Source organism: Lytechinus pictus, chromosome 1 (assembly GCF_037042905.1).
Source record: "Lytechinus pictus isolate F3 Inbred chromosome 1, Lp3.0, whole genome shotgun sequence".
Taxonomy (NCBI): Eukaryota; Metazoa; Echinodermata; class Echinoidea; order Temnopleuroida; family Toxopneustidae; genus Lytechinus; species Lytechinus pictus.
In genome coordinates this window covers 8254818-8278167 of record NC_087245.1, presented here as the reverse complement: position 1 = coordinate 8278167, position 23350 = coordinate 8254818, and the positions used below count along the sequence as shown (strand labels likewise).

Below are 23350 nucleotides of genomic sequence, written 5' to 3'. Positions count from 1 at the left end.
AACGTTGGCTCATATGTATCTGCATATTGCCTTGGTTGAAGAAAAAAATATTCACAGCATCTTAGTTTTGCTTTTTGTCTTGCTACTGACTAGTTGATATTTTGAGGTCTTACTTCAAGTCAAATTTAAATACAGTGTTAATCTGGTAATCAAACAAATATGGGTCATATTTCCATTTGTGAATTAGTAATGATATCCTTACAAAATACGAACCCTTTTATATTTCAATGTGTAAATCAGGATAAGTTTGCAATAGAGCTTGTGTGAAACAGATACAACACTTTTGTTAATGATTTCTTCCTCAAATACTCACCAGTGAAGCCAGTAGTGCAATTACAGCGGTAGCTATTGCCATTATCACGATCATTTTCATCAACGCAACTAGCCCCATTCTGACAAGGGTTGCCATAGCAACCATCAAATTCCTCACAGTACTCTCCAATATAGGATGGTTCACACTGACAAGTGTATACCTTGGATGGACTATAAAAAAGCAAACAGAAAAGAGATAAGTACAATAAAACTTGTATGAAGGGATAATCACACTGCACCCATGCAATATTTCTCCTATTTCAGATAAAAAGTTATTGTTGTTCCCATTATTCGTTAGTGTAGTTCAAGCAAAGAGTTTTTACTTTCTTTCTTTTCTTTTTTTTTAGGGGGGGGGTTACCTCCCTATAATTGAATTCATATAAAAAGATACACCCCCCCCCCCCGGAACTTTTCGACCATCTAATTCTCATTTCACATAATGTGATACATGTATATGTACATATTTATTCTTTTACCTGAAAGGTACTGTGACACAATCTCCATGTCCAGTGCAAAAAGGTTCAGACTGGTTGATAATACAGTCATGTGATTTGACTGACACCACCACACGTAGTCCAAGCTCACAGCTCAGGAAGACATCACCTGTGTCAAACTGTGCAAAGAAGTTGCGCCCTTCTTGTAAGAATGCATCATCTACCTCAAAGGGAGACGTAGAAGAGGCAGGAACAAGCCACTGAGAAGATGGGTAAGTATCACCTGGGCAAACTTCAAATTCACTCTCACTAATATTGACGGGTAGAGCACTCTGGGATGATATGGCCGGTGGTAGGATCACCAGTCGATCATTGTCCTGGATCTCAACTGGACAGAGCTGGTGGTCAATTGGTCCACTGACTCCTGTTTCAGTTGAACCATAGCAATCCTCATATGAATCACACACATTTTCCAAGGACCAGGAGATGTTGACAATTTCTGTGTTTGTGTGCCAGGTGACAAGGCTACTCCTTTGGCAGAACTGTCCTGTGCTTGCATGAACGAGCAATATCAATATGATTAAGTTTTGGAAGACACTGCCAAGTTGCTGACATACATGTACTTGTAATCTTGATCTCTTCTCTAACCTTTTGAAGTTTATTGGAGCCATGATTGAGGATATTAAGTGTAGCAACTCTCATGACTTGGTCCATTCAGTATCTTCAACAGTGAATGTCAATATTTTACAGCCATTTGTCTCCAAAGAAAGTTGAAGTTCTGTAAAACACAAATAATCAATTGTAAACATCTATGAAAATGAAATAAAATATGATCAAAAATATCAACCATAGCAATGAATTGCTGTGATCAGCATTGCTAGTATGCTGTCAATGTGAACTGAATGTACATTTTTGAAAGAATTCCCTCATTCTCCCCCTACCTGATACTAAATGGTTTCTTTTTAAATAAGACCAGAGGTTTCATGCTTTTGCATTGACAGGGTCCATATTCATTGTGCAATACACACTCTGCATTATAAAAGTGGGTACAATAATAGAAGGAACAGGTGGCTTAAAGATGAGTGCACAGTCATTAATGTTAATGATGAGTCCAGCTGTCTAAGCCAATGTACATGTAGGCAGACAAGACATTATATGGCTGTAACAACTAACAAGTACAATCTCATCTTAAATAAAAAGTAATACTGTCATTTCATTTTTTTCTACTGAAGGTTTACTTGTAACTTGTGCTTGTAATTAATTTTCTCACAAAGACAATCTTCCATAACAATAGATAGATCTACGATATTAGACCTTACCTAAAGAAAAAAATCCATCCATTAATAAATTTTTAGGTGTGTTCATACCATTTTTTTCTTACTTTTCTCAAATACTCAACTACTAACATATTTCTTTTTCAAGACAAACATGTAATTCATAATCCCCCAAAGTGACACAGAAAGTAAAAAGAGCCATCAACTGTATGGATTATCATTTCTTAGTATAGTATCTTATTCTTTATTTTTAATCCATACCAAAAACATCTTCCCAAAACTTCAAATTTTGATAACTTTTTATATCTTTGATGAATTTTTCTCGAACCTTTTCTGATAATATTATTTTTCTGCTATTTTACAAAAAAAAAACGTTTTGTCATGGTGAACTTCCCCTAAGAAATATTCAATTTCAAAATAATATTCACTTATGATGGTGCTCCCCAAGTCTGTGCACCTAACGATTTAAATGAAGATTTAACATGAATTTCTTTTCATTTCACAAATTCTTTCACTTGATAATGTTCCTTAATATCTCATAAAAATTTGAAAGAAATATATGATTTTCTTGGAAAAACCTCGGGCAGTCATTTTCAGATTGAACAAAAAAATAGTGCCCCATGTCTGCGCACCCATCCACTTTGCATCTGGGAATAAAAAGGCTGCATTTTCAGGCCGTCACATGAAATGCACAAATTTCATTATTTTTCCACCATTTTGAGTCAGATTTTTTAATGAATATCTGTATTGCATGTGCATACTGTATAGTTTGTGTTTGTCTTCTTTTACTACTATAGCGCAGATACACGTTTACGCAGACAAGGGGGACTGCGCAGACTTGTCTTGGGGGAACTTGCCATACACTTCAGCAGCAGATAATTTTTTGAAAATTTATGTTATTTTCTGTCTGTCCATTTACCATGACATGTATTGTTTACAGAAAATGAATTATCTGCTATGAAAGAGATGTAGTCTAACACTAAAGTAACAGTTACCAGTATGGTAGCAATGTTCTACAACATTAATGCGATTTATTACTATTAATATCATTAACATTAAAATATGGCCAAGTCCAAGAAGTAGATCAAAAAATAGATTATTACTAGGCCTAATAAATACTAGACTCAAGACTGAGAACAACATGTCCAAGTCCAAGCCTAACGACTTAGCTAGGCTGCCTTGGGCTAATTTATTATTTTGGGATCGAAATGCAAAGCCAAATATTATAGTATAAGGCCTTTAAGGGCATAAGTTAGACGGGGCAGTACCGGTACACGCGCGCAGAGTCGCGAAAAACCAGATGAAAACCCGGGGCCCGTGCCCTTGCTCCGGCCGCGCGGAGCGGCGCTAGAGTTGGCGTGCAATTGAGAGAGCGGTCGCAGTCGTCGTCTCCGACTCGTACTCGGTCACTGGTACCAATTCACAATTTCATGCCAAATATTAAATAAAATATGGACTAGATCTAAATAATGTTTGGAGAGCCTAATGTTTCTATAACTCATATCAAAACACTCCACATCAATTCCATACAGTGACATTTAGAATGAAGTATGGTACGGTACCTGAATTATCGGCATTTTCAAAGTCAGTCGGCCGTTGTTACAGACGCTTCGAATTCAGAGGCTATGAGTAATGGGTCAAAGGTTATGCGAACTCTGTGAGAAAATGGATTACGTGACCCCGCAGCGCCTCCCAATGTAAACAAAGTCAGCATCGGTGATATACGGGACAAGAAATACCAAGCAAGAAGTTTGCAGTGCACAGTTACAGCTACAGATCAGCACCGCTAGCACTTGCACATTTTAGCTGTAAACATAAGTAGGTATATATATATACACTACATACCAGGGGATTGTTTCGACTTATATCTAATATAATAACGAAGAGTTTAATTAAAAGAAACTGTCAAATCATTCGATATCATTGGCTGAAATGATAGTAAACTTGTTATATTTATAGATATTGTATTTTAGGTAGATTAGATGATGACATTGGTGTGAATTTGCAATGGCTTGGAACTTGGTTGGATGGATTGATGCACTATTTGTAGCTATGATTTGATTTTTTGTTGTTAATTAATTTACTGAATTATATAGGTAGTATACATATCGCCAATGTCTGTTCATGTTGTGAATATTTTTTTTTCATTATCTAGGCCCAGGGGCAGGCGGCCATGACGATCATGTCTTCACCATACACCAATCCACCGATCATCACCTTCCGGCATTGTGATCCAATCAATCACATTCTCTGTTTCAATGAGGTTTTACAAGTCTGCCCAATTTGCAGGTATTTTTTTTTCTCATAGGAAATGAATATTGCTAGGTACCTATTTAGAGATCTATTCCTATTGGTCCGGTGAAATACAATATAGATGGATTTCTAATTGCCTTAGGAAGTTTACACCATATGTTTGAGATTTGATCCTCTGATTGAAGGAAATCAAGAATCAGCACTTACATTTTTTATGAAGAGGTTAATAGATACCCGAATATTTCTTGGGTAATCATGTGATAAGAACAATTGTTGATCTTCACTAACCCCTGTTCAAAACCTAGCCTTTCACATCTAGGCCCTAATATAATGAATCTAACTCTCTTTGAATTTTATCTACTTAGTTGCTATGCATCCTTGTGTTTTACTCAGCCTCAATAATTTTCCCCTGCCTTTACATTTGGCTATATTTTGTGTTATCACTTTCGAATGAAATGATTCTTTGATAATAGTACGTATGTATAATATTTTTCTTTCATTCTGCCAGCTGCCTGGTTGTAAAACAGTAACAAATGATACAATCACTGCTTATAGACTACCAGTCACAATTCTTTAACTCACTATTACCTGTTAAAACCAGAGAACAATTGTTTCAGTGGACCAAATCTATATTGTTCTCTGGTTTTAACTGGTAATAGTGAGTCAAAGAATTGTGACTGGTAGCCTGGTAGTGTATATCAGTGACAATGTGTTGTATTTAAGTATGTTCAACAGGTAAAATTATGTTATAATAACTTCATTTTCATTTTACTTTGCAAAAAATTCTTTAATTTCGTTTTTCTAGAGGTCAAACATGAAAAAAATTGATACAGCTGAGTATTTTGGTGTATGGACTTTGAAGTTCACAAAATTGAGAGGAGGTAGAATAACACTATCAAGAGATTTGGGCCTCTGATGTTTGAACCTGAGCACAGGATGACATTGAGTTCAAATCCCATGATAATTTCATTTAACTATTTGTTTAGAATGAAAATGTAAAACAGTCTTGGAATAAATACATAATTGGCAAGGGTCACTGTTCATTTTAAGCTGTGGGGCCATTTAGCAGCATTCTCATGGCAGAAAAAATGTGAAAACCCCAAAATATGCCCACTTTAAAATCTACTTGATTTTCATTTTAAGTACAAACATTGCTATTGGAAATTTATTTCCTATCATTATGTTTTTTTTATCTCCTGCATGCAGAATTCGTCTTGATAATGGGAGAGCTGAATTTCCTTTGCCTCCTGTTAGGCTGCCCTCATTGTTCATGAATGCTGTAACCAAACCACACTGCCTTGCCATTAAGCCAACCTATGGTTCATTTCTGCAGTAAGTCTATAACTTAAAGGGCAAGTCCACCCAACCAAAATAGTTTGTTTGAATGAAAAGAGAAAACTCTAACTAGCATAATGCCACCTTGCATTATGCTGACCATAAAAATAAGATGTAATGAAATTGTGACATTTTAAACTTTTGCCTAATTTTACTAAATATATGAACACAGTATATCCTGATCAGTATGCAAATCCGTAATGCAAATGAGGGGAGATGACATCGGTCATTATTAAATTTTCAGCATTATCCTGATTTCATTCTCTTTTTATTCAAATAAATTATTTTATTCAAATCCACTTTTTGTTAAAGTAGACTTGCCCTTTAATTCTGTCTGTTGTTTTAGCTCATACGGCGCGTGTCATTCAGAACCGGTAGTGAATATTTGCGCCAGCATAATTTGTGGTAATTTTTATAAAACTCTTTGTATACTTAAATCAATTCAGTAAAAAGAAGGTATAGTGCTGCATTATTTGCGCAATTTTGGGAGAATCTTAATTCAAAGAATATAATCTCATTCAAGACCATATAAGTTTCTTTCACCATATTTGTTCATAGCCTAGAGTGTGGTTAGTTCCCCCAAAAAAAAAATTTGTTAATAAAATATATATATATATGATAATATTAATAATTGTAAATAAATAAAAAATAAATAAATACAAAAAATAAAAAAATTCAAAAAATGTTTTCTGTTTTTATCAGGAATGCAGAGGGAAACGCTTTACAGGAGAAAATATTTCAAAGCATATTTTAGTAGGCAGTTTCTTTTCTCCTTTTGGGGACAGTATTTGAACCAGCAATAAAGATTCCATATACAGTTCAGTGATCTGATAATATGCATATTTATATGTTTCCTTTTTATGTGTTTTTTTATCAATCATAAAGTAAATTTACATTCCTTTTATTCCAGAACATATATGCCAGGTCATTTCTTGCATGCAGGGATATCCAATTCCAAAGGTATATAGCTTGTATATAATCATGTTGGCTTTCCATATAACCTAAAGTTATACCACAATTGTATATAAATTTGTATTAACCTAAAGATTTCACACACAAAAAACATCTTGTCAAAAAACAATGTTTCTGTCAATTGATAAAATGTTTATTTTTACATTCTGTATCTGGAAAAATAACGCACATATATTGGGTATACTATAATGAGAAAGTGTTCCAAGGTTGAATACAAAAAAAGTACCCGGTATGTGAGCTAAAATGAAATGAAATGTAATAAGTATGAGATATTGCCCCGAAACATCATTGAACTTTTTTTGTTAAGGATAAATTCTGAAAACAGATTGTCAGCTTAAGATGAGTTATCAAAAACATTTTTTCCATTACTTTTGAGTAATGCAGTATTAATGCTTATCTGTCGGTAATGTAATATTATGACTCTCCTTAATTTGCAACAATGACAAGAGAAAAACAGATAAGAGCTCAAGTGAATAGTAATGGATTCATTAATTTACTTACAAAGTTAGCATACAAATATCCTGCTCATTGTTAAGTGTTTTCGACAAATATGATGCAATATTAGCTAATCCTGTTTTTCAAATTAATGATTTTGTGAGATATCAAAGTGAAAAAATGAATACCCGGTATGAAAGAATATATATCAAATCATTACAATTCTGTCAAAACTAGCCCTTTAGGATTGACTGGTGACATTTCGAACCAAAAACACTGCTTCAACTGAAAATCAGTTTGAATTTTGGTTGAGTTGGGGATTACATGTCAATATGACTTTATTTATCAACATTTATTGACTTATGAGCAAAATATAATGAAGGAAAATAGATACAAAATATTGGAGGATAGATATCACATAGGCCTACATTGCTCAAAATAACTTTACCTCATAAAAGTTTGTTTTGGAACTTTCTGAGTTGGTCAGCCCTTGACCTCTGTGCATACTTCATGTTTATACATGTCTTGTTTATTTTATCATTTATTCATATATATGAGCTTGTTTGTTCATTTTGTAAGTTATACATACAATTTGTTAATTATTCATAGGTGTGGTTTACAACTATGATGATAATGGTATTCACCAAGATACCTCATCATGGGAACAGTGTGTGGTTATTCCATTACTTGGTTGCCATGACTACGAGATGAAGCAAGAATGGGATACAGAGCTTCATCAATTTTCTATGTCATCTGGATGGACACGAGAGAGGTATTAATAGTAAATATATGCGTTTGTTTGGAGGTTCTCTCTTGTAGTTAAATGTCAAATTTACCCAATACAGTAAATTTGAATACATATAGACAAATCAAACTAGCAAACACTGAAAACTTAAACAAATCAGATTTTAATATTTTGCTTACTTACACAAAACATTTATGACATCGGTGGTGTATGAATGAGAGTCATTGATGTCCCACACTCATTATTTCTTTTGCAGTTAATTATATAACATTGAATCATGTTCTATTCTTGTAGGCCTTGTTTCACATTGAGGAAAAAGTATATTCAATATAATAAAATACAAAAGAAATAATGAATTGGCGTCTTGGCGACATCATTGGTTCTCTCATTTGCATACCAACATACCAATCAGGATATGCATCTAGCAGTTTTGTAAAACTAAGTATTACCTTATTCTTCTACATCCAACTTGGTTTAATTTTTCTCCATTCAAGTCATTGTTTTGTGGGGGTGGGCCTGGTCTTGAGATGCTATATATAAATTGAGTCATATAAATTCCTAGTTGTTTTTTCTTCTAGTTTTTTTTTTCTTCAGACATTTTAAAATCAAAATTTTTAAATCTTATGCAATGACTCTCAGCTACACAGAAATGTGGGTTTTCTTTTTCAAGACCACCAAACTGCTTTTATTTTCAAAGATCTTTCCATGTATGTCCTCATTTTACCACTACTTCTCCATCTCTATCCCCCTCCTCCCCATTCACTCTCTCTCTCTCTCTCTCTCATGCATATCTTATTACATTTGTCACTACATCTTTCTTTTGTATGGAAACTTTTATGTACATATTAGTACTGTATCTTCACTTATCACCTACTTTCCCATGCAATCTACCCTTCTTATCTTCAATCTTCATTTTAATACTACCCGGGGGCCTCTGTTATTACAAGGTGGACATCATGCTCGTACATGGTCCTTCAAAAAGGACCCTAAACAACAAGTAATCATCCTTGCATTGCACCCTACATAATAGCTTCATTATTTCACTGTTCATGATAGGGTTTGATAGTATACACTTTATTCCTGATTACAGCAATTTTGATTATCTTTTTTTTCTGTACATGCATACATGGCCCAGGTCTGTTTGTGGGGCTTTTGTGTCCCAGCATAGTGTCCACCTTTTAATGGCAGTGCCACCTGTCCCATGCCTCTGTTTGTGGGGCTTTTGTGTCCCAGCATAGTGTCCACCTTTTAATGGCAGTGCCACCCGTCCCATGCCTCTGGAATTCTGTTGTAACTACTGTTATATTCTTTTTCTTTCTTTCTCACCTATATCACAGATACCATGAAGGGATCAATAATTGTTTTGACTTTGTAGTAGGATTCCTGAATCACATTGACTACAACCAAACAGTGAAGCATATCTCTAAACCAATCACCAGAGAAGAACTCTGTCAAGATTATATTGTATCCATGACAACCAAAGCTGCACAGTACATCAGTATTCACCATGCAATAAGAAAAGATGGATACATTATTCAAAGAGACTTACCAAGCTGACAGACTTTTTTTGACTAATTTCTGAGGAAATCAAAGATATCAAGTACTGTAATCTCAAAGACACAGATTTCATATTTTTTTAAGACTTACTGATTCACACAGAGATGTTGTGGTGTGGCCGTGGATGTGAAATAAAATATAATGTAGTTTTATGTACTGTTTTTCACTGCTGAAAATACAACTGGAATGCTTGAACAGGGTGCATTTTCTAATTTAAAACTTCTTTTTAATTTAGTTACCACTTTCTGACAGTTCCTATTTACATAATATACATATGATATGACAGTAAAAATATATATAGAAAATATAGGAAATATTTTTATAGGAAATGACCAATTAGAAAAAGATATATATATTGCACAGGTATCGAATGATATATTTGTGAGTCCACTTTCATAGTATATTGCATACGGCAGACTTTGTTTTCTTGAGAGATAAATCACTCCTGGTCTGACGATCGTATTCTGCTTGTCGTAGCTGATGCTGAAGCTGAGCTATTTCATCTTGATAGGCTTTCTCCTTGTTGTCAAAATTCTGTTAAAATAAAGTAATACATTCATTCATCCAGCAACATTTATAATTTTAATCAGTAATGTAACTGAGAAGTAAAGTGCAAGTATCTCAGGTACCTTGATCGTATATATAGGTCTAAATTTGAAAAGTTAAAGGTTGCAACTTGATATGTAATATATTTTAGAAATAGTTTCAATTAAAAAAAATAGAGAGCTGGATAAGGGTTGCCTAACATATCATAATGTACATGCCATTCACTCAGTGCAGACCAATGAGGTGTTTCACAAAGAGATAAGTCTGACTAGAAACCTCATTTAAGTAACAATGCACATATGAAATTCAATGTGCAATCACATTGATTATTATGCAGTAGCATGCATCCTACAGGTATAATCATAATCTGACCAATGTAATGATATATGATATCCACATGCAATGCATAAGAAAAGTTTGATTTTAAGTCACACTTGAAACTTTTTAAATTTCCTCTAGATTTAGATATTTGTAGCTCTTTCAGTAATGAGGATGCTATGTCCAATTTAATAAATGTCTGTTAATTAAGCAAAGTACGAAACCTGGGTCCTGTAACATGAAAACTTGTTATAATACATGTAACAAATGCACAAATACTATAACAAGTTTACTATCAACTAATCAAATAGAGGAATTTCAGTAGCTTTAAGCTGTTATCACAAATCTGTTTAATATAATAAGTTTCATGAAACTGTATTCAGACTTACCATATTGCACCATTCCTGTATTTCTCTTGGTTTGAGAGGGCCTTGGACACTCCCATCACGACGGATGAAAACATCACCCACTGGTGTAGCATACAGTGTGTTGGCTCTTCCAGAATCAATATTGAGTTTAATAACCTTCAAGACATTCTCATCACCTATCGAAGCAAAGTGATTTATGTAAATCAACAAATATCAGGATATCACTTGGTTTAAGTAGAAGCAAGTAGTGAGAAAAACAATTATTCGACTTCAATTCATCTGGCTCAATTCTAAAAAAGAAAAAGAGAAATATGCAATTTCTCAAATTAATGTACCCACTGTCAGGTGTATGTTAGGCCTACCAAAAACTCATAAAGGAAAAATAATACTGAAATTGTTCTTGCAGCAAATGGCAACAGAACTTGCAAGACATTATATATGTCATGGAATTGTAAATATATCTTTGATTTGTCATAAGTTTAAATGTTCTGAACTTTCTTGTCTTTAATTTGAGTTAGTTCAATGTTTATTACATAGCTATATCTTCCCATTATTTATCTTCTTTCTTATGGCTCTATACTACTAAATTATTTCTTTTCCATTGGACACAATACAGAGACAATTGGGTTCCAATGGCTGATGGGTTTAATCCATCTGACAATTTGCATATGACACTCACCCTGTTACCAATGAACAATGTAATTTTTCAAACTTCAAACAAAGTTTACATCCTCACTTAAATGTAACAAAGTTGATTTATTATAGAATTCTAACCTGAAGTTCTGTTGTTTGCTCCATTGGTTGGGTCATGAACTGGTATAAATGAAATGTTGTACATCTGAGGCAAAACAGGCGGATCAAACTTTTTGATGATTTGGTCAATAGCAAGTCTGACATCGTCTTCTTGCTTGTGTGACATTGGCGTACCTTGGACATTACCTGCAAAAAATTAGAAATAAAAAAGATCATATCAAGTGGAGCGCCTCTGACAGTCTCACCTGCACTACGCAATTCAATATAGCAGCAGTGCTGACTTCAAAAATTACTATAAAATAATTATTCACAAAAACACCATTCATATAATAATACAATACTACGTTCATTGACCCAAAATGACATTTGACCTTGATTACTCTTATGTCCAAGTTTTATGAACTAGACCAATACAATTTCTGAGTTATGGTAATTCAATAAATACCCCCAAAATGGCCAAAGTTCAATGACCTTTGACCTTGGTCATGTGACCTGAAACTGGCAAAGGATATTCAGTGATACTTGACTACTCTTATGTCCAAGTTTTAAAGTTTTAAACCTTTAAAGTTATGATGGTAATTAACAAATACCCCAAATTGGCCAAAGTTCATTGACCTTAAATGACCTTTGACCTTGGTCATGTGACCTGAAACTCACCCAGGAAATTCAGTAATACTTGATTACTCTTATGTTCAAGTATTATGAACTAGACCAAAACAATTCCAGGGTTATGATGGTAATTCAACAAATACCCCCAAATAGCCAAAGTTCATTGACCTTGGTCATGTGACCTGAAACTCGCACATGATATTCAGTGATACTTGATTACTCTTATGTCTAAGTTTTACGAATTAGATCTATAAACTTTAAAAGTTATGATGGTAATTCAACAAATATCCCCAACTTGGCCAAAGTTCATTGACCCTAAATGACCTTTGGCCTTGGTCATGTGATTTGAAACTGAGGCAGAATGTTCAGTAATATTTGATTACTCTTATGGCCAAGCTTCATGAACTAGGTCCATATACTTTCTAAGTTATGATGACATTTCAAAAACTTAGGTTAAGATCTTAACCTTAGGTTAAGATTTCGATATTGATTCCCCCAACATGGTCTAAGTTCATTGACCCTTAATTACCTTTGACCTTGATCATGTGACCTGAAACTCAAGCATAATGTTCAGTGATACTTGATTAACCTTATGTCCAAGTTTCATGAACTAGGTCCATGTACTTTCTAAGTTATGCTGTCATTTCAAAAACTTAACCTTTGGTTAAGATTTGATGTTGACACTGCCGCCGTCGGAAAAATCGGCACAGGTATTATAGTCTCACTCTGTTATGCAGGTGAGACAAAAACACTAAAGTATGTATTAGCCGACCTACCATAAGACGCATAATTACTTTATGATTAAAGCAATTTTCAGAACACATTAGGCAAAGTATGTATCAATTATTATTTTCTTCTTAGACAAATTTTCACTACAAAGTATAACAGATTTCTCTGGTCTCATGGGAATTGACTTACACAAACTTTCCTGTAATGCCTTCTAAGAAACTTTCAAGTTTCAACTGTACTAAACAACATTTGACAGGAGACCAAGAGACCATGAATACCTTGTGTAGCTGGAAGCAAAAAAAAATATCCAGTAGCCATAAGGAAGATCTACTTTCATAAAAAGGCCAAGTCCACCCCAATAGCAAATTCAGATGAACAAATAGAAAATCTAAACAAGAATCACTCTGAAAATCTCATCAAAATCTGATTTAAAAATATTGAATTTTTGAATATTATCTTAAGTTTCATGACTCTAATCAACATTAATTGTATTGCACACTACTCAGAGATCATGTTGGTTTGAATTAAAATATTCAATAATCAAAACTGAAATTCATCAAATTAAGTTAAAATATCAAAGTTGTTTTTTGTAAAATGGTTGTCTTTCAATGTCACAAGTCCATTTCAATATTTCCATATTTTAACACCTTTCATGCAGATTCACTGAAGAGTACATACCACCTTTTGAAGGGGAAAAGGAAATATTAATGGTACTAAAAAAATGTCATAGACTTATGCAGAGACCAAATGATGTTCTCCAAGGTAAAGTTAACTCCACTTTCCATCTATAATCAACCATGGGAATAATGAGATGCCTTTAAATGCAGAGAATTAGTCTCCCAAAAAAACTATTTCAATACTATCAGGGCAGTTTGTATTAGAGTGTTATTCAATTTAACCTAGAAAATAAATAATACAACAAACCTTTATCATCAACTCCAAACATCAGGGCCCCACCTGAGCTGTTAAGGAATGCACAGACATATCTTGCAACAATCTGCCTCAGATATTGAATGTTGAGATTGGACATTTCCTTAAACTCCAGAATCCGTGTCTCAGACCCAAGATGTTGTCCTTTTTCAAAAAAGAATTCATGGTTGGGTTGTTCATCCTCAACAAAAACCTTGCCACCTTTCCTACGATGGGGATTCTTTTGAAACATGTCAACCCTTAACGTTCTACCCATTTTGATAAGTCCATCTGGTACTTGTTGGCATTTAGCTAGATCTGCAAGGGCTTTCTGTTGCTCAGCTGGTGTTTGCAGTTTGACAGTGGCAGTGAAGCAATCACTTGGGTGGGAAAACCGTACCTTGACATCTCTGGTGTCCAGGTTTAATCCAGTGCACTGACGAGTCAGTTGCACAATCAGAGATGCAATTTGAAGCTTAGGTAAATCATTATTCAGATTTCCCAAAAAGATAGCATGTCTGCAAAGTGATGTTTGTGCCATTGTTTCTTGTGTTACTGGCATGTTTGTTGGCGGACCTTTCCATTCTTTAGTTTATACTGCATTGGAAGGAGAGAGAGAGAAAAATAGACATACTGTACCTGTGTATGTTTTTTTTTAAAGGGGACGTCATCCCTGACAAAAAAAATTATTGTAAAAAAAGCATAAAAAATAATTTAAAAATATTGGCAAAGGTTTGAGGAAAATCCATCAAAAAACAAGAAAGTTATTTGTGACGTCATACATATTATATTGTATGGTAAAAAAATCAATGAAATGTCATTTTCTCTGAAAATTGAAAATAGTTTTTATTATACCTTTGGCTTCAGTAAACAATACACAAATTATTTTCAAACCTGCTCCTAAAAAGAAAATAAAGAACAATTTATCATGACCCATTAAAAAATGAAATTTATGCATAACATTTACATATGGGGCAGTTGCTTGTTAATGACATCACAAATCAAAAACTTAATTCTAAGTAATAACCTTCACCAAAACTTTGTTATTTTTACAACAAAATTTTTGTCAGGGTGAACTTCCCTAATACGAATAATATCAAACAGAAATACACACATAGTAAAATGTTTCTATGGAATAGTTTAAAATCAAAATTAAGAGAGAGTTTTTTTTCAAATCATTCTATCACTTCAACAAAGTAATAGATCTATATGTCAGTTGTATATGCGCGTATTGAGTGGACCTTCTTAATATAATACTATAGCAACACTGATGTGTGTTGCTGCCCTCTACGTTCGTTGCATGCAATGTTTTGAAATCGGCCGTGAATAATGTGTGAGGAATTTGATACTGGCCCAGAATCACCAATTTTGAGGATAACCGGAGGCGGAGGATGGACACGGAGTGAAATACGGGTGTAGAATAAGATATTAAGCTAGCCTATAGTATTTATCTTTCTCGTTATATTTTTTTTCTGTAATTTTTACAATAAACCATCATTTCATCCCATCTTTGTCACTCGGTATATGCAAACTGGTTCACCGTCCCGAAGTCCAGGTAGGTGGAGCGTAGTGAAGTGGAGTGGAGCCATAGAGATATATCTCTATGAGTGGAGCCTAGCTGCGCCTGCACGAACTTCGCCCGAGGTAATACCGGTATCTACAATATGATCTAGCCTAGGCCTATGGAAATTTTGCTCAAAAGACAGTGATAATATTTTGAAGAATTTTTTGTAATGTGTGTTGTGTATCTATAATGTTGATTCCCCATATATAGGCAGGGTGGTTGCAGTGAACTCGTGCCCCCCCCCCCCCCCCCCCCGCCCCATCATATCATACTCACACCAGCATTAACATGCGGGACTGAGGCGTTGTCGTTGATTGGATCTCATAATCATATCTGCTGCATATAATTCTGGCAACCCTCGTCTCAGTCTCTTGTGGGTGTAGCAGGATGTAGATCTAACATTAGTACAATAAAACTGCTTTAGAGTACGATCGTCAAAATATTTTCATATTTTACATGTGTATTAATATGTGGCCATTTCCTTATATAGCATTACTAGCACTTTCTCATTTCGCGATATTTTTATTTGTTTACATGGAGATCGCCATCTTAAAGACTCGATCGAATTCGTTAGCTATTTTTTTAGCCGCATTTGTATTGTTAATAGTTTAAATTGTTTTTTAGTTAATTTAAAATATTAACAAAAATAAATTTATTTTTTTTGAAAAAATAAAAACGTAGTATCTGAAAATCAATAAAAAATATATATACAATTAAAACTAGCTTTCGAGCCAGCTTTGCTTATAATTACGTCATCGAATCGACGTAAAGTTTGAAAAAGTTTCTTGACCTTTCCTTGTCTGTGCCAATCTGTGCGTAGTCTGCAGGCACAGACCCTGATTGGAACTTTGATCAATAAGTGTGCCTCCACGCAAAGACTAGCACATACAAAACTTGCTGTGAGCGAGAGAGCCTTCAGTACACAAGGCATGAGTAGGCTGCACATTCAGACCCTTAACTCGAGTGAAGGGTTTGCCCAGCAGACTAATATGTGCATGTGCTGCGATATGCCTACGTATTTATTTGTCTATGGGCCTGAGCTGAGGCATGGTGTGCGGCGGGGGTGGGGGGGGGGGGTCTCCGCTCCGCCGAAAGCTTTGCGGTCACCTTCACGGAGCTCTGAAGCGCAGCAGATGCAGCGAGCTTGCGCTATGGGTCAACTCTAGCGACAAATAGGTGACCATTACGGCAGCAGACAAAAAGTTGATCTGAAATTAACGACGGTGTCTCAAATAGAACGAGCGAAGGCCGGGAATAAAAAATAACATGGTGGTTTCGGAAAGAAAAATTCCAATCAAATGAAGAATAATATAATGCAAGCAGGTACAACTCTACTCTCTAAACCGTTCCTTTCTCCTTTTTTTCTTGGTTTTGATGTGATTTATTTTGTTTTTATGGGTTGGGGGATCGAGGCATTTGCGAAGGTTGGAACCAAAATGATGTGAAGATATTGCTGTCGATAATCTCAGTGCGGCCCGCCATAAAATTTGAAGGTCAAGTCCACCCCAGAAAAAAGTTGATTTAAATAAATAAAGAAAAATCAAACACGAATTACGCTGAAAATTTCATCAAAATCGGCTGGCAAATAACAAAGTTATTGAATTTTAAAGTTCAGCAATATTTTGTGAAAACAGTCGTCATGAATATTCATTAGGTGGGCTGATGATGTCACACCCCCTACTTGTTCTTTTGAATATTATTATATGAAATTAGGTTTATTCAATTTTTTCCTCCAAGAACTAGAAAAATTTGATTGACAACTGATTTAGTGCATTAGACATTTATTGCTGCAACTTATTTCATTGTAAGGGAGACATATTATTCACACAAGTATGAAATAATGAAAAAAAATATGATTTTATGTAATAACATAAGAAAACAGAGAGTGGGGATGTGACATCATCAGCCCATCTAATGAATATTCATGACGACTGTTTTCACAAAATATTGCTAAAATTTAAACTTCAATAACTTTATTATATCCGATTTTGATGAAATTTTCGGCATTTTGCTCAGAGAAGTCCACTCTATTCTACCATCCCTTTAATACCCAATTAAAGCCACTCCTTCAATACCCAAGGCCAAGGCATTTCAAACTTATGACATACGGAACAATGAGCCAACAATGCTTAGGCAGCAGACATATGGCACACAGGGCAAAATGTATAAAAGGTGTGAGCGAGCGAACTGAGCGAGCAAAAATTTTGACCCTTGTACACGTAAAATAAAAAATAATTTCATGATAGATTTAATAGGCATAATATCAAAATAATAATATAATTACCTTTGTACATTAATACATTATTTTTCTAGGCGATTTACATTGCAATAATTATTATTACCACGGTCATCTGATCCTGCATGGCATGCCCATTCCCGACGTATGCCTTTCTCCACTCCCTCTGGGACAGGGGCGGCAGAACATATTATGGTTTGGGGAGGGGTCAAAGCCAAAAAGGGCATTTATATGTCAAAATGTGCATTTTGGTGCAAACAGATTTCAAACTGAGATTATCAACTGCGTGAGAGTTAAGTGTTTTCAGTGTAGAAATTAAGTTGAGCAAAGCCTAAGCGATTTCTAATTGATAAGATGGATATTTTGATTAAGGCTTTACTTTTCACCAAGAAAGTGTAGCGATCAACAAGCGGTTTTGAAAAAAAAAATCAATTCTGAAGTTGTAAAACTCGATTTTTGGTCAATTATGGCGACAATCACTGCTTGCGAGATATTGCCAGCGCGAATCACGAATTCAAACTTCTGGACATTTTGTTAAATAAGACATGAAAATTAAATATTCTGATCTCGGCCGTCGTTCGCGTGATCTCACCAACATTTGGCATGCACATTCTTTTCCACGTAAACTACAAGCCAGTACAAAAAATAATTCTAAAAACGATCATTTTTTTATTTATAATGAATAAAATATGCAAATTTATTTGTGAAAAATATTATTTGCATATTTCACAGCCAATTCAAATTTTCCTCTTTTTTCCAGATGTCATCTTTTAAATCTAATTTAAAGGTTTCCACAAAGAAAAATTGCAAAAGTGAATTTTTCCTTATGTATTTCTTTTTTTTTAAAATTTCTTATGCATTTCTTTGTTTTTTTTTAAATTTCTTATGCATTTCTTTGTTTTTTCGTCTTTTGTTTTGCATTGTTTTTTACTGGAAATTATTACAGACCATTTACCAACTAAATTTAACAATAAATTAATAAGCATACCAATTAGATTTAATAATCACCATTTTAATAATAACCATTTTAATAATCACACTTGACGATGTGCATATAACTGTTTTCACAAAATATTTATAAACTTTAAAATTCAATAACCTCGTTATTTGTTATCCGATTTTGATGAAATTTTCAGCATTTTGTTTTGTGAATTTTACTCTATTTATTTAGATATAAATATTTTCAGCCCGGACCATCCCTTTAACTGATTTTGCAGTATACTCTGCCTAACCAGCCAAATGTGTCACCCCGATCTTTCTTACGCCCTCACATGTTTCTCCCCCTTCAACTCTCTTTCACTCTCTTCCCATTCCTCTTTCTCGCCTTTTTGAAAAATATCAGACCCCCACCCCCCCCCCAAAAAAAAAAAAAGAGAGAGAAGAAGTTCCACCACCAAGAACTCTTTGAAAAGGAGAAAAAAATAAATTGAAAAAGGAGTAAAAGTGATATTATTTTTTAGACATATTGTCACAATCTCACAAAATTAGCTTTTCTTATAGTAAGAGGGTGAAAAATTTTGCTTGCTCGCTCGCTTCAATCACTTCCAACTTTTTTGGCAGAAATTTTGCTCTATATACCAGGCTTGGCCCCTCAAATTTTTTGGCTCATCATGCAATTGACATAGCCCATTTGGATGTGACAAAATTGAAGATTGTGTTCAAGTTTAGTAGTTTACCAAATCTTTTTCAGAATATCATTAAGATTAAAACATTCTTGTTGGCCAAACAAAATGATAAAAGGAAAATCACAATGGAATAGAAATCAACCTTGTTATTATTCTTTAGAGTTAGCTATTTTTAAAGGATGAAAATTGTTGTTAAAATTATTCCTGTCATCAAATCACTATTATATCTTTATCTTAATTCATTATTATCATTATTATGATTGATTGATATTGTCATTATCATCATTAGTCATGATTACAATACATTACCAATAAATAATGTTATTTTTTTATCAACTGTTTTCTTTGTAACATAATGTGATGACAATTCTTGATAATAGTGATAATTACAATTTATGGCTAGTACTCTTACTACTGCTGCTGCTACTGCTACTGCTGACTAGTAGTATTGAACATTAGTGTCATTAAATATACAGAACAATTGAAACATTTATAATTACTTATATAAAAACAAATGAAAGTACAAAAACAAAATGCCTAGAAAAGGCATTGAAAATGCCTTTAAATTTCAAGGCTCTAAATCCTCAAAGCCAAGGCTTGAAAGTTCAAGGCCAAGGCTTTGAAAAAGTATGCCTTGAGGCGCCCTAAGGCCAAGGACGAGCATTGAGGCACGACAACACTGCTCTCCCCATACATAAGTTGCTGTACAAAATTCGAGTAATTCGAGATAAACCCCCTCCCCGAGATCTTCGTCCATTGGCGATCCATGCAGTTGTGGAGCGAGCAAGTTTGCGAGACCGATTGCCTCTAGAACGGAGGAAGGGGGGGGGGGGGGGACAGATGGACCACTTGCCCCCCCCCCCAAAAAAAAAAAAAAAAAAAAACCAATAAATAACAATAAGGATAATTGGGGGCAAAGCGAGTTTTTTTCCCTCATCATAATCCTTAAAAGTTAAAAAATAATATTTTTTTCTTGTCTAAAATTGAAAAAGCTATAACTGTTTGCCCCTGACGGAGCGCTTGTCATGTAATAGAATTGCATGGACCAATGGGCAAAGATCTCGAGGGGGGAGGGGGTTTCCCTCGAATTACTCGAATTTTGTACAGCAACTTATGTACGGGAGAGGCATCGTCTTTCGACGAGTATTCGATCATACCCCCCCTCCCCCCCCCCCCCCCCCCGTGAAACACACCTTTTGTAAACATTTTATTTTCTTCTAAATATCATAGCAATATTATAATATTTTTCTGAATGGCGTACAGATTGGGGGCTGTGTCCCTCTCCCATAGATTTACGAACCCACACCCCCCCCCCTCCCCCCGAAAGAAGGAGAAAGAAAGTAAATGTGTATTATTTTTCTGAATATTTTATGCCAATATAGGCCCTACTATGTCAAAATGAAAGGTCTTTTGAGAAGGGTGACCTGTTATTAGAATTAGTTTTGTTATTCATATCTACCTTAGATTACAAAACAGCTAGTCACAGTGCACCGAAGCTCGTACCGATTAGCTCAGCGCCGTAATAAAAATAGCGCTCGCCTATCATAATGAAACGACAATCACGTGTGATTTGGGGGACTAACTGTTAGTTATTTTGTGTTATATAACTCCCAAGAATATTCTGTAATCTGCAAATCGGATCACATGTCATGATAATCAGCGAATTGCACTATGGCATCCAATATGCACCATCCTGCAGTCTGACGTCAGAGTGCAGGATAGTGCGAGGTCTGGAATTATCTAGAATTTAGATCAAATATAGTATTCGGGATAACTCAGTAACATGGGGGGAGGGGGTTGTATAAAGCAAACAATGCACACACTCTTGTGCATAGAGGACCTAATTAATGAAGTCTGTACTCGACTCGCCAAATGGATATACCGCACTCGGTCCTGCAGACTTCGGTGCGGTATCCATTGGCTCTTCTCGCACATCGTTCATTATTTGGCCCTGTATGCACGCACTTACGTGCATTATTTTGTATACTAAAACCAGGGAAGTGTTATAGATAGCCGGCGCCTCCGGGAAGGGGGGGGGGGGGGCAAAGACCTTATAATGGGGGGGGGGGGCCTACGGGGCTGCGGCGCCCTATTGGCGGCGCAAAAAAGGGGGAAGAACAAAAAAGACGAGGAAGAAAAAGTGAATGAAACAAGGGGGAGGGGAATCAGGTCAGGTCATTCTATAAATAACAATTAAGCTCGCGCTTAATTTGTGATCACATTAATTGCCTTGAGGGAGATGATAATCTGCTCAAGAGGATATTAAAACAAGGGGCTTATAGTATCATATTTTCAAGTGAACTTGTACAAATTATTTTGCTCGAGATTCGAGTTTTGATCATTTTTTTTTCAACGAGCATGGCATCCTGTTCATGATTTTAAAAAGTGCTAAATATAGAAATAGTAAAGCTCGCGCTACGCGCTCGCATTATTTGATTAGACAGATACATTATTATCTTCATGAATTCCCACAAAGAGTCCTTGAAATGTCTCCTTTTAGGTCAGTGGGTCTATATCAAATATTTTCATCGCTTTGCAAGAGCAATAGATACGCATCGTATTCATGATAAAAAGGTACTTATAAAGTTAGAATATCTCGTTTTAGGGCATTAAATCGCAAAAAAAATCAGCTCACGCTTCGTGCTAGCCAGTGGTGTAACAGGCGGGGGGGGCAAGCTGCCCCCCTGGCGGAGCTCACCGGGAAAATTTTTTTTTAAAAAGGAAAAAGAAAAAAAAGGAGGAAGAAAGGGAAAGGAAAGAAAAGAAAAAAGGGGAAGGGGAAAGGGAAAAGAAAACTAAGAAAAAACATAAAAAAGGAAAACGGAAAGATAACGGAAAAAGGAAGGAAAAACGAACAAGTGAGAAAAAACAATTCGCCCCGATATAATACATTAGCATGATTAATAAGACAAGGAAATAAATTAAAGATGACAAAAATGCAAACAAAAGCGGGAAATAAAGGCAGAATGGAATTAGCCAAATTCTAAATTGGAAAATAAAGAATAGGGACAAGATAACGTGCACTACCGGGCTGCCGAGGATTGAGATAACAAGCGGGAAGAAAAATGGATGGTATATAGCATAATGTCGTATGAAAGTCTATCATAAACTTGCTAAATCTCCAAAGGCTCTGTCCGAGAGTCAAGACCCCGTGCAGTGGGGGCTCTTCATCTGTAACTTTTAATGGGTTCTATAACGGGCCCCTATATGGACCCTTCCTGCATTAAGCCTTACGTTGAAGCACTGGCGTACCGGGGGTGGTTCCACAGCCAAGGGGAAATAAAAGAAAAATAAAGGAGGCAGCGAAATTAGATGAATGAAAAAAAATATATGACATGATATTTGCTATAATGAAGTAAAAATCTATCACATAATTAGAATTTCATTTTAACAGGCTTTTTTTCTGGCTCGCTTCGCTCGCTGGCGACTTTTTACAAATTTTCCCACATTTGCTATGGTGTGCCCCTCACAATATTTGGATGATTACGATACGCAACTGCATTGAATTTATGTGTTGTGTTAAAGCTATATAAATATACACGCAATTTGATTAAAATAAGTGGCCATCTGTAAGGTTTAAAATGGCTTTGATATCAAGAGGTTCCGGGGCTCTGCCCTGGACCCCACCATAAAGCACTGTTATTTGGATGAGTTGGACCATGGCCCCCAAAAGTTCTACAACCAAACAAACAAAAATGAGGAAAGAAAGGAAAGTGTATTATTTTTAATGTGTATCATATTTTTCTGAATATCACGTTAAAATCTATCTTCATGTTAGATTCTCATGAAAAGGTGATTTTTTTTATCTCGCTCGCTTCGCTCGCTCGGGACCTATATTAAGCTACTTCTTGCCAGAAGCGCCATACTCGGCCCCCTCGAGCATATAGAGCTTTGCCCTGATGCTCACAACCATAACAAAATCCTGTTCACCGTGGCGTACAAAAAGGAGAGAAAAAAAGGAAAGAGAGGAGGGTGAAATATGATATCATCTTTTTAACATTATGTCAAAATCTATCACAAAATTTGATTTTTGCAATAAAAATGTCAAAAATTTTTGCTCGCTCGCTCGCTTATATTTATATATATATATGCCTGATACGCCATATCGCCCACTCAAAATGTTTGCCTTATGACGCCATTGCCTGTTCCATGATATGACCGGGAAATTTTTGGCTCTTCCCCCCCCCCCCTGGCCACCGACCCCTGTTACGCCGCTGGTGCTAGCATCATTTATAGTGACATATTCTCTTCATAGTGTTCCTACACTTAACACATTTCCATTCGAGTCAGTAGTATATGACAAAATTTCAGCTCGCTATTCAGACTTGTATCAATTGTTAAATGAGAATATGAAATACTATTCTATATTTAAAAAC

General features: G+C 35.3%; 3 protein-coding genes across 4 annotated transcripts in view; 1 reads left to right on the top strand and 2 right to left on the bottom strand.

Annotated features, from left to right (window-relative positions):
• The window catches only part of LOC135153142 (protein eyes shut homolog), a 37943-nt gene extending 34280 nt beyond the window's left edge, over nt 1–3663 (bottom strand). Inside the window, exons 1-3 of the mRNA XM_064095122.1 lie at nt 3583–3663; nt 789–1524; nt 314–483 (exon numbers count right to left, since the gene is read on the bottom strand). Coding sequence (XP_063951192.1) covers nt 314–483; nt 789–1417 — 799 coding nt within the window. The 5' untranslated portion in view covers nt 1418–1524; nt 3583–3663. The remainder of the gene's footprint in view (nt 1–313; nt 484–788; nt 1525–3582) is intronic.
• LOC135153158 (MKRN2 opposite strand protein-like) lies at nt 3304–11033 on the top strand. Of its 2 annotated transcripts, none has more exons than XM_064095216.1 (6): nt 3304–3838; nt 4176–4309; nt 5480–5605; nt 6519–6568; nt 7625–7787; nt 9098–11033. In XM_064095216.1, the coding sequence occupies exons 2-6, from the start codon at nt 4194–4196 to the stop codon at nt 9315–9317; spliced, it is 675 nt and encodes a 224-aa protein (XP_063951286.1). In that variant the 5' UTR covers nt 3304–3838; nt 4176–4193; the 3' UTR covers nt 9318–11033. The 2 variants fall into 2 exon arrangements, with proteins under 2 accessions (XP_063951286.1, XP_063951293.1); XM_064095223.1 differs by having other exon boundaries at nt 3399–3842.
• On the bottom strand, nt 7908–15672 carry LOC135153157 (schlafen-like protein 1). The gene is made up of 5 exons (XM_064095198.1): nt 15390–15672; nt 13565–14146; nt 11324–11488; nt 10571–10725; nt 7908–9851 (listed from the first exon to the last, which is right to left on the bottom strand). Exons 2-5 carry the CDS (start codon nt 14109–14111, stop codon nt 9711–9713), a joined length of 1008 nt encoding a protein of 335 aa, XP_063951268.1. The 5' UTR covers nt 14112–14146; nt 15390–15672; the 3' UTR covers nt 7908–9710.
• Between the last annotated feature and the right edge of the window lie 7678 nt (nt 15673–23350).